Genomic DNA, 15223 nt, shown 5'->3' with positions numbered 1-15223 from the left:
CATTGAACTACTTTATCTGATTTCGTTTGCGGTACTGGACTCACCGATTTACCAAGAAAATCACGCAACTGCGAGTAAACGAGTGATATAACGAGTATATGTACAGCTGGTGTTAGACAAATGATCAAACTTTAATTTTTGCGGCCTGCCGTAAACCGCAACGGCCACCGTATTTTGTCTGTCAGTGCGCACGCCATTAGCAACTCATCGGCAGCTAAGCAGCTCTGTGGTACGACAGGGTTTCATTTTGCCTTCATCACAGCGTGGCTCATCGTATGCTGAAGGAAAAGAAAACGTTTCCTACTGCTGCCACTGAGGATCGAATTCTTCCCACTTCTGCTAGAACGCGCAATTGGGTATTGCGCAACTTGAACGCATGAATGTTTGTACGGGTATTTTACTGTGCGCTTCCCATACTCGAAGAGCTATGGCATCTGTGCAAGCATTTCAATGTCAACTGGTAAGCAACAAGCTCTCGTATTATAGCTGGTGCGGTATGCATCTGTCATTCTGAGCATGCTTCTGTGACGTGTTTTAAAATCACGCTGTACAAGTTCGTGCTGAGGTGCCGCTTTTGTAGCGTTAGCTACACTGGCCTAGCCAAGCCCGTTTCGCGCGGCACATCAAGAGCCGTGCTGCGCATGCGCAAGGATCAGTGATGTCACACGGCTTGCGCACCGGAGCCACCGGAGCCGGCACCTCTCGCGCACTCCGCCGCCGCCGGTCTGCGCATTCCAGAGGAGTGACGTCGTAGCCGTGGTAGACGCACTGGCGCCGGCGCGCGCTCGCTGTGCAGTCGCCGTGCAGTCGCCGTCTGACACTGCGCTGGAGCCGCTGCGCTTCTGACTGGCGTTTGCCAGTGTGGTATAGCCATGGAGAAGGAGAGCGCAAATGCTGCTCAACAGCGCAGAAGAACGGAGAAGCTTGACTCATCGGATCCCGAAGTAGTTGCCTGGCAATTAGCGGTTGAGCGTAGGAGGAATGAATACATGTGCCACATAATACGTATACGGTATACCGCGTGTGTGTCATTGGAGCAGCAGTAAGCATGACAATCAAGCTAATCCTTGACAATCTAGACAACCAGGAAAGCTAAGAATAATCAGCTGAACCTTTGCTAACGCTACGTATATCCTGTCATAGCCGAGCTAAGCCACTGCAACTTTTTTTTGTTCATTTTTTAGTGGCTGCAGTAAACCATCACTAACTAATTTCCGTTGATTCTGCATATATGCTGACTAGAGTTTTTTTTAATTATTGTGAAATGGGTTTAACTCGTAATGAAATCTCAGCGGTGTGTAGAGTGGTAACGTACTCGAACAACGAAATATGTACAAATAGGGATAGAGAATAAAGCCATTTGCGTGATATGTTGTGGGGAGAAACGAAAGTAGCTAATTGAATAAAATTACACGTCATGCTGAACGGCGCAACCCGCCGCGGTTGCTTAGTGGCTATTGTGTTGGGCTGCTAAACAGGAGGTCACGGAATCAAATCCCGTCACAGCAGCCGCATCTCAATGGGGAGCGAAATGCGAAGACAACCGTGTACTTAGATTTAGGTGTACGTTTAAAGTACCCCAGGTGGTCCAAAATATTCCGGAGTCCCCCACTACGGCAGGCCTCATAATCATATCGTGGTTTGGCACGTAAAACCCCATAACTTTAAAAACGGCGGCGATACTGTACTTGAGGAGACGACTGGATACCTTGATCGTGTATAATGACACTGCAGTGTTATTAACAGTGGAGCTGTTTGTATCAACAAATACCGAGAGCTAGGATAATTTTAACGTGTAGTAGAATACCGAATAAGAATGGCTGTCCTGCAAACATAATCTCCATTTTTATTGAGTGAATGCTTGAAAGAAGTATTCCATATGCTAGATTCGGAAATAATAGGCGAACAAATGAATGTGCGATAGCTGAATGACTTATGCTTTTTGGGTAACATGATCGAGTTTCGAAATACTTGCCATGAGTGGGGAAAATGCCAGAGCTTGTAAATAGAAAAACTGAGTACCGGTTGCAAGACTATTATTCAAAAAACTAATTTAACCAACCATAGCCCGGCAAAAGAACCAGAGTTAATGATGAGTGGTCAACTTCTTGAAAAAAGCAAAAAAAAAAAACACGTTTTCATTGTCCAAGGAATTACAGGGGGCCCGTATCGTATGTAATCTTGCAGAATAAAAATGCTCTGTGGAGCATTTGCTTGGCAGTTATTTCACGAAGGGCAGCTTGCAGATATCCTTAGCAAGAGATAATCAAATTCACCAGTGTGAACATTGACAGGGTCCATGCTTGGAGCACAACTGAGTTATTTGAAACAGAGATAAGTACACCACACAAAAACAGATAAAATAAAAAAAAATGACAGGCGTATCTTTAGAGGAGATAGGAAGAGGGAGAGACGGTTGAGGGTGGCTTAGCAGCATATGAGCAGTAGAGTGATGTTATAAGAAAATTTTCAGGCATACCACCGTGGAGTGGGCAGAAGTAGGACAAGAGGTAACCAGATATCTCTAGGAAAGAGCTTAGTCTCCTTCACAGAACATAAGTTGTCTCATGATGATGATGATTCGGGTTCTTTTGTTCATCATTTACTTATAAATCGTGAGATTTAATTTATTTTTATTGATTTAATACATACTGCTAGCCTTATACAGGGTGTCCCAGCTATCACGCAGCATGATTTATAAAAAGAGGAACGGTGTTACGCGAAGCAAACCTAGTGCGTATTGTTTCCAGTACAGTGGAGTAGCCGCCATTATTTTTTTCGTTACTGAGATTTAAAATATTAATTGTAATTAATTATCTAACTCGAGAAGTACTGTCCTAATTATCCAAGTATCAAGTGAAAGTTGTAGAGCAACATCAAAAACTGCCGATAGAGCTTTCTGTTTCTCAATACGTGCTACATAAAAGTGTTTTTCCGAGCATGAAAGAAGCCCGCGAATACACTCAAAGTGCCTCGAGCGGCCAGTCGTGCGGCAATTCTGTGTTTAATCGCGGGCTTCTTTTACACTCGGAAAAACACATTTATGTAGCACGTATTTAGCAACAGAAAGCTGTATCGGGAGTTTTTCATGTTGCTCTACAACTTTCTCATTCACACTTTGATAATTTAGGACAGTACTTCTCGAGATAGATAAGTAATTACAATAAATTAAATCTCAGTAACGAAAAAATTACTGGTAGCTGAGACACCCTGTATATAAGGCTCTAGCAGAGTCGGGACACAAATACAACTGGGAAAGTGGTATCAAACATGGTTAACAGTTTCTCTTAATAACAATTCTAAATATTGTGGACAAAGAATAAAGACAAAGAATCTCAAGATTTGTCATATTATGATGGCTGTTGAAGGTTGTAGAATACTGATCGTCTTAAGCGTTATGTATGAAACAATATTTATTGTACTCGTGAGAAATCTTGAGAAGTAAATATCATACAAAACGAGTTTTGTCTGATATATCTATTATGTTTTCTGGCAGACAATGAAATCATCTTGCGCATGAGGAACTACAATTGCGTCTACAAAGACAAGACGGCCCAATACCTCACCCTGGAAAGGGTAATAAAGTAAGGAAACGAATTGCATGGTTCATTTATTTGTTTTGCTGTTGGCTTTCGTGGTATTCCTCCTCGAAAGCAACGTAATATTGAGTTTCATTATACAGAGGTAGCGTTGGACACGACGCCGTTTTAAAGGGATTCTGCTAATGTTCTAATGCACCGAATTTCGCTCAGCCTTACAGAGGGATCTGGAAAAAAATTGGGCAAGTTTGCACTCGGTCGTGCAAAGCTTAGGCACAGCGAAAGCATCAATCCTTAAGTCTTACTGGCTGATACTGCTAGATATTAACTTCGTTGCTGCTAGGTCTTAGCTTAACTTAACTACGCATGTAGGGAAGGTATTTTCGAGCAATCATTTTCGGAGGTAGCTTCCCTTTCGCGACATTTCGTGTGACTAGCGCTGGGGCGTCGGCGCATACAAGCGACAGCGTTCCTGGCATGTCACAAATGCAGGCAGGCAGGCAGGCAGCGAGCCGTGTCTGTGTCGGGCGAAGCGAGCGCGCACCTGCGCCGTCGGTTACTACGCAACGCAAGGTGACGTCATCGTTACTGCTTCGGCGCACGCGCGGCTAAGCAACGCGGGCGACGTCGGCAGCAGCTCTGCGCGTTGCCTCGTTTATGCTGCTACAATCTGTTTCTCTATCTCGCTCTCATTTTCTCTTTCCCTCTCCCGAGCATTGCGCGTGCCGCGCGGATGCTCTCCTTTCTCTTCTTAACGTCCCATGTCAAGGCAACATGTAGACGGCACGGAGAGAAGGCGAGGCACACGCCGCTCTGCGAGGTGGTTGCTAGGCAACGCACTGACGTCATTGCTCGGCGAGGTTTTGCGACAGCAGGCGCCACTTTTTACCGTTAGCTAGAACAGCTTCGTTGTTAAAATAACTACAGGGCATGGTACACACGAAAGAAAGCTACTTACCATATTCGAACACTTCTCATACAAAAAGAAAAAAAAAACCAGGACGCAGGATTTAGTTGTTTTTTAATAAAAGAAGGGATAGTACGTAGCATAGTCTTTTGAGCGACCATTTAGGCATCTTCCGCTTCGTCACACCATAATCGCAATTATGTGCCATGGTTGCTTAGCAGTTATGGTGCTTGCACGAGGTCGCGGGATCAAATCTCGGCCACGGCGGCCGCATTTATAAGGGGCCGAAATGCAGAAAACACCCGTGTACTTAGATTTAGGTGTACGTTAAAAAACACCGGTGGTCTAAATTAATCCGGTGTCCCGCACTGAGGCATGCCTCTTAATCAAATGGTGGTTTTGGCACGTAAAACCCAGTAATAATTTTTTAAATAATCACAATTGCCGTAATAACATTGATACGACAACGCCATAGCGGCGCCGTCTCTTTTTTTAGGGTCAGTGATGCAACCTTTAATTCAGGAGTATTGCAGCAATATGAAATAGAACCTGCCTCTTTAATTAGATAGAAGCAGATAGAGGTTGATAACAACGACGTGTTTATTTATGACAGCTACATCGATTAACCTCTTTTTGGCAAATGGCTAGGCGTGACTTAATAAATGGCTCGATATTGTAACGAAGAGCAAAAGGCAAGGCGCAATGCCGATGCTTTGTGTGGGGCTCGTTCGTTATGTTTGCAGCGTCTCGCTTACATTCGCCTTCTTTCCCTGTCTTAGGTTAGAAAGGAATCCTTTCACAATGTTTATAGGCATGTCTAATGTGCCATGTACACTCTGTCTGTCCATATCTTGGCTGCGCAGCCAAGGCAACGAGCCTTAGCACAGCACTCACGGCTGCGCGCTAAAACGTTTTGTTTCGGTTCCGTGGTCGTGCACTCTTTGGCCCACTTGTTCCGAACTGATGCTTGAATTTGGTTTACATTTGTGCCTAGAAGCTTCGGCAGCACAGTATTCGTGACCATTCGGGGCTGTTTCCTAAAGCTGTTCTCGGATTCTTCGGCGTTTAGGCTTAACGAGAGAGACTGTGCATGCTGTGCAAGGCCTCAGAGATTTCGGTTGCGCTCCCGGCAAGTCACGGCGTTGCAAGATGTTCGAGAACATATTACGAGTGCTTACGTGCTCTTTGTGTCTTTTTATGGATGAACATGAAATTAAATTATGGGGTTTAGGCGCCAAAACCTTTAATGCATAAAGTGACGTTTTGTTAAGAAACTAACTGGAACGCCAATGCATTTCTCTCCGAAGTTCGGGAATTAATATCTCGAAACTGGTATCATCCGGAGAATTCGTTCCAAGTGGGTCCGCCTTGCGAACTCCACGGCTACAATTTGTAAATTGCAATATGGGGCATCAGGTAATTAGTTAAAAACTTAATTAGTGAATTTTTGTTAATTATTCGATTATGCATTTCAGTTTCTTGTGCAAATAACGTCCGCCTCTTCGAGTAGACCAGCTCATGAACTATAATTGTGCTATCTGCCACAGGCAACCTGTAAGAATTTTTGAAAGCTGAAACACCCTGTATAAATTTACATAAATATAAGTCAATGTAGCGTACTGAATGTGGTTATGGCACTTGTCTCTCTTGTGTTTTTAGTCGAATATAGGACTTCGCAAACATGTCCTCCGTACACGATAGGGAAACATCGCCAAAAAAATTTAAACATGACAAGACAAGAAGGGAGACACACACCAGCTCCTCCGTAATATGGCCTACATAGAGCTGTAGGTTACCGAGTGATATAAATGGTGCGCATTGGTGTGCAAGCGTTATTGCATCGCATATCTAATGGCTCGACATGGCATCGGCGCACAGGAATCGCTGGGACCTGTTCCACCCGCAGACCAACGCTGTGTGGCTGGCGTACCTGTGCGGCCACCTGAGCGACTACCTGACCGTGCCCAACCCGTCGGGCGAGTGGCAGCGCAGACTGGAGCTGCTGGCGTTCATGCAGCGTGACCTGCATCGGTTCCACTCAGCCGAAGAGTTCGTGTGGAACTACATCACCAGGATTGGCCATGGTAAGATCGATGTTCTATGCTGACACTCCGTTGTGGCCGCTGCAGCTGCAGCACAACTTTGCCAACTTTGTGCCCCGAGAAACGCGTCATTTCATTTGCTGGGTGCCTAGCGTTTTTCGTTCTTTTTTATGCCTTGGAATAGCATCTGTTGTTGTATTCCACAATAATAAGACCGCACACGTACGAACCTTTTATGACACCGATGTCTGCTCATTTTCTAGTCTTCAAGCGGCTGTTGCGCAACCGTTGATGACTGCGATGCTTCTGTCGCCGTGCACATTTGGAAACCACTATACCAACGTCGCCAGGAAGATAGTACTTTTATATGAACCTAGGTCAGCGTAGCGTATACACTTGGGTCAGTTGCCTGAGGTTCTACGGTTGCCTTCACATTGGCATTCGTCACATCGTAATTGTGCTTCAGAGCACAGTGGTGAATCATAAGACATAATACTTTGTTCATAAAATTCATGTTTTTTATTCTCTACAAGAGCGATTTGAGTGGCTTGAAACGCTGCTTGTTCTGAGGAATCATTAAATGCATTCGATTGGAGTATTTTCGCAAGCATAGCAGGAAATGCTGTGCCGAAATCACTTGGAATAAATTTTATGTTCAGGTTGACTGTATAGCAGCGCGTAGATCTCGGAGGGGCTGAGCTCGTTCACGCAAATCTCAACAAATCATTCCGTTTCTCATGGCTTTCCGACCAATTAATACATCACGGAGGCTCTTTAGGTAGATCAAGGGCGCAAGCATCGTATTTGCCCTGCGTAAACCTCGGATAATTGTCATCACCATGCGCGGAAGAATTTGATTTTCCTATAACGAATGTCTAGAACCAGAAATATTTAGGGACAATGTAGACTAAGGGCCTTTTCGTGCTTGGAAGTCTAGGCTATTTGTGTTCATTGAATCGTGCTCTATTTGCAGTGTTTCAATCTGAAAGTAAACATAGAGTCTAGACTGTCATCATGCATCATGCACCCGCCATTGTTGCTCAGTGGCTATGGTGTTGGGTTGCTGAGCACGAGGTCGCGGGATCGAATACCGGCCACGGCGGCCGCATTTCGATGGAGACGAAATGCGAAAACACCCCTGTACTTAGATTTAGGTGCACGGTAAAGAACCCCAGGTGGTCGAAATATCCGGAGTCCCCCACTACGGCGTGCCTCGTAATCATATCGTGGTTTTGGCACGTAAAACCTTATGATTTAATTAATTTTTTAATCATCCATCATGTAAATATATTGGTATGATTTCAGCACGGGTGTATATAATGTCTTATACATCTACTCAACAAACTGAAACCGTTCATGATTTCGCAGTAGGAATTAATAATGGTTACCAAACTGACGCAATTATCTTTGGAATTCAACAAAGCATTTGACAATGTTTACCACAAAAAGTCACTTCATAAATTAAATCAAGTCCTTAAACACACTCAATTGATAACCTGGTTGCCAGCCTAAGAAACTGGCAGAAATATGTTGTTTATAAAGGCCACTCTTCAGAACGACTTTCAGTTGATTCTGGCGTTCCACTGGGATCCATGCTTGGGCTGCTTTTACTTCTGATATTGATTGATGGCAAAATAACAGATATTTCAGTTAGAATTAAATTATACGCTGATGATGGTGTTGTTGCTCGGAGATCAAAGGTTCTGATCGGGAAAAGCTGAATCAGGACTTCCGGAAGATTATTGAATGCTGTCAATTCTGCAAATGGAAACCAATTTCGAAATGTTTTATTACTACTACTCTGAAATGAAACCCTTTAAAATTGTGCAAATAATTTGTTTTTAATAAAGCAACTTACTTCAAATGTGTGGGACATTGGATGAATAACACCCTTAATTGGTCAAAGTACATTGACCATGTTACTGCTAACACAAACTGAAAGCTCTTCTTTCTTCGAAGGGCTTTAAAATTATTATAAAAGTGTCGTCTTACCACTAGTAGACCATGCCTCTATAATCTGTGGCCTTTTCACTGAAACTTATATTATCAAAACAGAGGAAAAGAAGAAAAATGATGTCCGCTTTACATATAACAGGTTGGGGCGCTCTTCTATAACAGCTGTGTTGGCCAAGGCTAATTTACCTGTCTTGTCCCAGAGGAATCTCTGTTCTCGTAATGATATTTCTACCCGCTAATTTATTGGCACTACCACATTGATACATCAAAAGTAATGTCTTTGCTATCCCGATATGCCACCAGACAAAGGCATAATTTAACAGTTACCCCCTTTCGCACATGCGTTAATTGCCTCAAGTGCTCCTTTCCGAGAGTTGTTAACGATTGGATCAATCTAACTAATGATGAAGTAATAGTTAGCGGAAACCCGCTAGGCGGAGAGAATTAAAGAGAAAATGAGACATCCACCCAATCGCAGCAATTGTGTCAAAGGAAACCCATACGAGTTCCTCGAAAGAAAAACCTCACAGTTGAAGAAAAATTCGTCCTGGTCCGGGACTCGAACCCGGGACCACCGCCTTTCCGGGGCAGCCGCTCTACCATCTGAGCTAACCAGGCGGCTAGCAGATGGCAGGGTGAAGTTGAATTTGTCAACAACTCGAAGCAAAGGCAAGTGTTTGACGTAATAGTTCCGCGGAAACCCGCTAGGTGGAGAGAAGTAATTAAAGAGAAAATGATACATCCACCCAATCGTAGCAATTGCTACAAATTAGTGCGTAATAGTAGTGTATTGACTGCCCCGGAAAGGCGGTGGTCCTGGGTTCGAGTCCCGGACCAGAACGAATTTTTCTTTAACTGTGAGGCTTTTCTTTCGAGGAATCCATATGGGTTTCCTTTGTAGCAATTGCTACGATTGGGTGGATATCTCATTTTCTCTTTAACTAATGATGAAGTTCTTCAACCAAGTGTTGAGTCTTTTGTTTGGAAACTAGTGTGCTGAAATATGTTCCTCCTTTTACGTGCTGTGATTTGTGTCTGTATTTGATATCTGCCAACTTTTTTCGATTTTATCGTAAATTGCTCGATTTCGAGAGCTTGGTCACGATTGTCCTATTGCTGCCAATAATCTTGTGACTTCTCATTTGCGCCCGCTGTAAGGTTGAACTGATCTCAACAAGATACAAATATATAGTCGTCAAGCGATGTTTCAGAGCCTTACTTTGTGGACCGCCTAGATTAGTCTGACTTACCAGTGGAAGCGCCACCACTAAAACGGCAAGCTAAACATTGGCTGCCATTACATGGGTATTTCAACAATAAACATTATCAATATTCCAGTTTTCCTGCGATGCAAGTAGTTTTGTGCGAATTTATTGAAGCGTCCCTGCAGGTACTTATTAAATTAAGCTCTGTGCATATTGACTAATGATACAAGTATTATACTTAAAAAACATTTGGTATTTCTTTGCTTTGGCGGTAGCATTTTTTTGCACGCTAAGGTTGGTTACCCTGGTATTTGTTACATCTTTGCAAATTGTGTAGAGTTTTCTTTCATAATCCGCTCTGCCAAAATTGCCATTGCGAATTGCAGTACCAATAAATAAATAAGTAAATAAACAAATAAATGAATCAGTAAATTAATAAATCAGTAAACATGAATAAATGATCATAAATAAAAGCGCTCTACACTCTATTAGCATATTCACTGTTTCTCAGTCACCTGCACGGACATTACACAAACGTGAAACGTCTAAGTAACTGATTTACTTACTTCACGTTAGCTTACAATTTAGTGTTCCAAAACGCTTGCATTATTTAATATTGAATAAAATTCAGTAAAATGCAATAAAATGTAGTGGGAATCTTAGCAGCCTCTTTGCCTCACTTCAGCGACACGCTTCAAAAATTTTACCAGCATTCAATCGTAATGACCCATGATGTGTGACTGATAATGAGGTCTGTCGATGACAAAGGTAACGCTCTCTGAGGCATTTTTCAGGCTCCTGTAATGCAATGATAATACGAGTGTATATATATATATATATATATATATATATATATATATATATATATATATATATATATATAAGAGACGCAACGAGAGGGTGAGCCTTGCCCCTCCTCCCCCCCCCCCACTCGAGAAATAGTGGGTAGGCCATTGCCTACCTCACGTGCCTACCTCCACGTGTATCTTTGTGTTTGAAAGTTAGTGCTTACTTGACCACACCAACTTGCCCAGCAAGTCATAATATGATATACAGTCAATTTCGCCAACGCTTTTCCAGACTCTATTGTCATGTTAATTTTTATATGGTTGTGACTATCAAGAACTCCAGCACCTCGTATCGCCTTATCCTGCTCGCTCAATACAGAGGGTACTAACATACTTTCGCCTTCGGTTCCCCCCTCTTTCCTGCCACAGTGCATGAAGATCACGGTTACCAGCCGCACTCTTGGGAAAACCGCACGACGTCCAGCCAGCCCATATACACGGGCCTTCTGAGAATGCTGCACTGGAGAGACAAGAAGAAGGACGACCCTCCGGGGCCCTCGACGAATCCGGGCCCTCCTCAGGGAGGTGCTTCCAGTGCTCCAGCGCAGCTCGATAGACGGCGGCCGCACTAGTTAGGCGCCTCGACCTCACACGCTGGCATAGTTCCCGGCCTGGCGCCCTTAGCGCACCCTTAAACGCACTAAATAAGATTAGTATGCGCGAAACGTGAAACATGCGTAACTTTTATGCTCGCCCAGCGGAAGCACGATTTGTACCTGGTTTGGCCATATCCGAAACAAAGCGCAAACACTGTTCCACATCGAGGAAAATTTCAACAACTTGTTCGCGTTTGCGTTTGGCCATGGAAAGTGCCTTCATACAGAAAATATTTAAATGCTATTTGATATAAGAAAGTGTTTAGCTTAGTAATTGTTAATTAGTGATTGGTTTGCTGTAATACATCCAATAGAAAGCTCGCTTCAGAAACACTGCTCTCAGCGTTCCGGGCGTGTATCGGAGTTTTGAGCTTTCAAACACTATGTTTGGTTATACGCCCCGTGGGGCAGGTGCAGGGGCTATCTCGTTCAGCGGCTAAGCTGAAGATCGCGGGTTCGATTTCCCGGCGTGGCGGCCGTATTTCAATGGGGAAAATGTAGTAACGTTTGTGTATTCAAATTTAGAGAGAGAGAGAGAGAAGAACGAAGAGGTAAACGCAGAGGTAAACGCAGAGGTTAACCAAGAACATGTCCGGTTGCCTACCCTACACTTGGAGAGAAGAAAAGGCGGAAATAGATAAAGGAAGGAAAAGAAAAATAATGAAGTAATTATTGTCAGTCGCTTCCTAAAGTGCCTTTAGCATTGCAACATAAAATAAACTTGGCAGAAGGGTACGCATTTTGGCGTGTTGGTTCATGATTACTAGCAGAAAACGGCGCTAAAGGATAGAACGAAGAGAAGGACACAGACCACAGCGCTAACAAGCAAGTGTTTTTATTGATTCGGTCAGCACATATGTACTCGTATACACAGGGTGATCAAAGTTAAGTTGACAGTTTTTTTAAATTTAGACACAGAGACCTACGTGAAGACCACCTCTCCCGTAGGGTTATGTGGCGAGGGGTGCACAAAGTGAGATGATAATTATTGTTGTTAGCAGTGCAATCAACGAAAATTGAATAATGAACTTTTGACTGGCTGTAGTAAGCTGGCACGTTTGTATTGAAAAGTTAGAGGCAGTCGTGTTTCTACAGAGTTCCACTTGGCAGAATTCTTCTGGCCTATCCGTGGTTTGAGATATCGAATATCGAACTGCGAAGTTTAATTCCCGTTCGCATGATTACGCATGCAAGAGAGTGAGGACCGGCGCAAAGCCCCTCCCTTATCTCGGTATGACAGAAGCTACCATCGTTACAGGCTGCACGGCTCCGTGTTTTGATAGTGGTTCCGATTTCTGCGCTCTGCGATTACTTCAGCCCAGAGTGAAAGGGCGAAACATGTTTTGATAGTGGTTCCGATTTCTGCGCTCTGCGATTACTTCAGCCCAGAGTGAAAGGGCGACAGTTAACACTTTTGCCTATGCCTCCTCCCCGTCGTCAGACTGAACGGCGTACGCAAAAGGCGCGTTACATAAGGGAGAAGCTTTGCTCCCCCTTATGTGGGTAATACAGGTTAACATCCACAGCGTAGCGCCTTCCCTGAGAAGCTGTGGCATGCACGTTTTTCGGCAAATTCGAAGTCCCTGTTGCGTAAACACAAAAGGCTTCTGGTCATCAATGCAGACGACCAGAAAAAAAGGAAGCCACAAGAAACGCCGGAACTTGGCACTTACTTGACCTCAGCTTGAGCGAATAAAGAAATCAAAGCGACGAAGGATGGCTTCCGGTGTGCAAATACGGGTAAGAGTGGGCGTGTACATACCAGAGCCGAAGGGTGTCAGTACAGCTAAATGTTACTTTGCCCATTGGTCAAATTCAACTAGACCGTTATGCGGTAGTGCCTCGAAGGCAAGCATCATTTTTGCCACTATATTGTCGGCTGAGGCATAGCACTTACGGACTCTGCATGCTGGCGTTCTCTTTGGTGTACGTCCTTCAATCTACTTCAAGAAATAAGAGTGCATGAAAAAAAAAAAGATTGAAGGGTAAAGTTATTGGGGGCTTGAGTGGAATCGAGAGAAGTGAAGACTAAGACAGAGAAATGAACGAAAAACAGGTGTGGCTCACATGCGTAAACCCATCTTTGATCTTTGTACTAATGAAACTCTAGAAGAAAAGCTCGAGTACCACTTAACGTGGATCGAATAACTGCCCGGGTTGTGTTGTTCCAGTACAGTTGTTCGACTGTCTGCTTCATTTCTGCACAGGTACAGGATGTGTCTTTTGCAAAGTAATTCCAGGCGTCAGACAGCCTGAATTGAGGCAGGGGAATGAACGCTAGCTTTAACCAAGCATAAGAGTGTGAAAAATGAAGGAAATTATGTGAATCACGTTAGGTAAAATGCGATTTCAGTAGAATGCCGCAGTAAAATGGAAAAGGACAATGCAAGGCGAAAGATTTCAGGCATCTGTATTGCGGCCGTGTGAACTGTGGGTGCAGCAAAACAACGTGGCTGGTTTGCAAGCGAACGCGCAGAACGAAACATGGCAGATCTATAATCGCGGACAACTTCCAGCGGCAATGAAGGGAAAGCTACGGGCGCGTGGATGCTTCACATGTGTTGCCAAGCCAAGTAGTCCGGCAGCGTTTGGCAGTGCTTGTGGTTGCTCGGAACAGACGCTGAATAGGCACAGCTTCCACGTGCGACGGTTTCGCGTTTGCCCAGACGCGGAAGGGAAAAGCAGCAAAAGTAAACTTTTACACCGAGTCGTGTGTTCTGTCTTATTTAACTGTTGCTAATAAGTTGTTTGTTTTCTCTTCCCCAGCCTAATCAACGCGGTTTAAAACGCGGGACTGTTTTCGGAAGCGCTCTCACTTGTGCGCGCTTAGCCCCCGTAGCTGTCCCTTCAGTGCCACAGAATGTTGTCCGTGAGTATAGAAGGAAAGTAATTTGAGAAGTCTCACTAGAGTGCTAAAACGCCGGATAAACCGACTTCGACGTATGAGAATACCTTGAACTGATGATGATGATGATGATTTATTGGCAACCCCTTTGAAAGGGGCGGTGACAAATAGTCACCTATAGCCTGCTTGGTTTAATCAGGTATACTATACATGTTCTTTATCTAGCATTTTGTATACCTTTCATTATTCTTTTCATTTCATAATTTAGCTTCTACCGCTACCTATGATTTTAAAAGATCAGGTCGTATCCATCTTTTCCCTGCTTTTTTTCCACCAGTATTCTAATCGTCTCTTGCTTATCTCTACGGCTGATCTGTTGATTTTTCCTTCCACTTTAAACCCAAGCCATCTGGCAGTTGCACGTTACCTACGGTTCTCGCAGGGTGAATCCCGTCACATTCCATTAGGATGTGCTGAGTGGTCTCTGGATCTTTACTGCAGCATACACATGTCTCATTAGCAATGTTTTCGACGACCCCTAATGGAGTGTTTTATGTTTCCTGGTGAGGGCTGGGTGTTTGAGGAAGAAATGCTGCAGGGGTATTTATGACACCACACATTTATGTCGTTGCTGCATGCCGTACAGATTTAGAACAACATAATCGCAGATATCTAAGAAACACTTGAATTTAAAAGCAGCCAAGCAGAGGATACGTGCTAATTTGACTTTTGTTCCTACGAATTTCGATACGGCTACACAACCGGCGAGAAGGACTACTGACAATATTGACCGATGGAGCCAGTGACTCCGCGGACGAACATAGACGTCTGCGGCGTTCCGGCACCGCGTGTATGTCACAATGAAATCAAGCTACCGGTGGCTGTTGCTAATGTGCAGCCTTACGAGTAGCCAACCGATAAGATGAACCCCGTTATAAAGAAAACTGGTTTCATCTTGTCGGTTGGCCACTCGTCACTCAACGAAGCTTTCAGGTGGTATAAAAAAGTTTAAAACCTGACGAGGACTTCTCAACATACCATAAGGACTCGCGACATCATCTTTGTCTATCTCCAGTTCATCTGCATTATGCCGAACGGTGATGAGTACCGCAAGATTTTGGTATGTACTACAATATGTTGGCAGCAGAATTCGGGAAAATATTAGACAATGTTCTGATTTTCCTAGCATATGATGCACCACGTTCTGTTTCATTGATTTTGAAATTTGGTGCTGCATTTCCCAGTTAATGGTGATTTTAACGCATTGGATTTGACTAATTATGCA

At 43.9% G+C, this 15223-nt stretch overlaps 1 protein-coding gene across 2 annotated transcripts in view; it reads left to right on the top strand.

Moving 5' to 3' along the window:
* The window catches only part of LOC119445507 (serine/threonine-protein kinase haspin homolog), a 57218-nt gene extending 43489 nt beyond the window's left edge, over positions 1-13729 (top strand). The window contains exons 11-13 of one of the 2 annotated variants that reach the window (XM_049663347.1): positions 3497-3584; positions 6325-6530; positions 10867-13729. In XM_049663347.1, the coding sequence (XP_049519304.1) occupies positions 3497-3584; positions 6325-6530; positions 10867-11069 (497 nt within the window). In that variant the 3' untranslated portion in view covers positions 11070-13729. The remainder of the gene's footprint in view (positions 1-3496; positions 3585-6324; positions 6531-10866) is intronic. The other variant, XM_049663346.1, reaches the window with a different exon arrangement.
* The last annotated feature ends 1494 nt before the right edge of the window (positions 13730-15223 follow it).

The sequence above is a fragment of the Dermacentor silvarum genome, chromosome 3 (genome assembly GCF_013339745.2).
Source record: "Dermacentor silvarum isolate Dsil-2018 chromosome 3, BIME_Dsil_1.4, whole genome shotgun sequence".
Taxonomy (NCBI): Eukaryota; Metazoa; Arthropoda; class Arachnida; order Ixodida; family Ixodidae; genus Dermacentor; species Dermacentor silvarum.
Note: the sequence above shows the minus strand (reverse complement) of the source record. Positions and strands in the feature narration are given on the sequence as shown.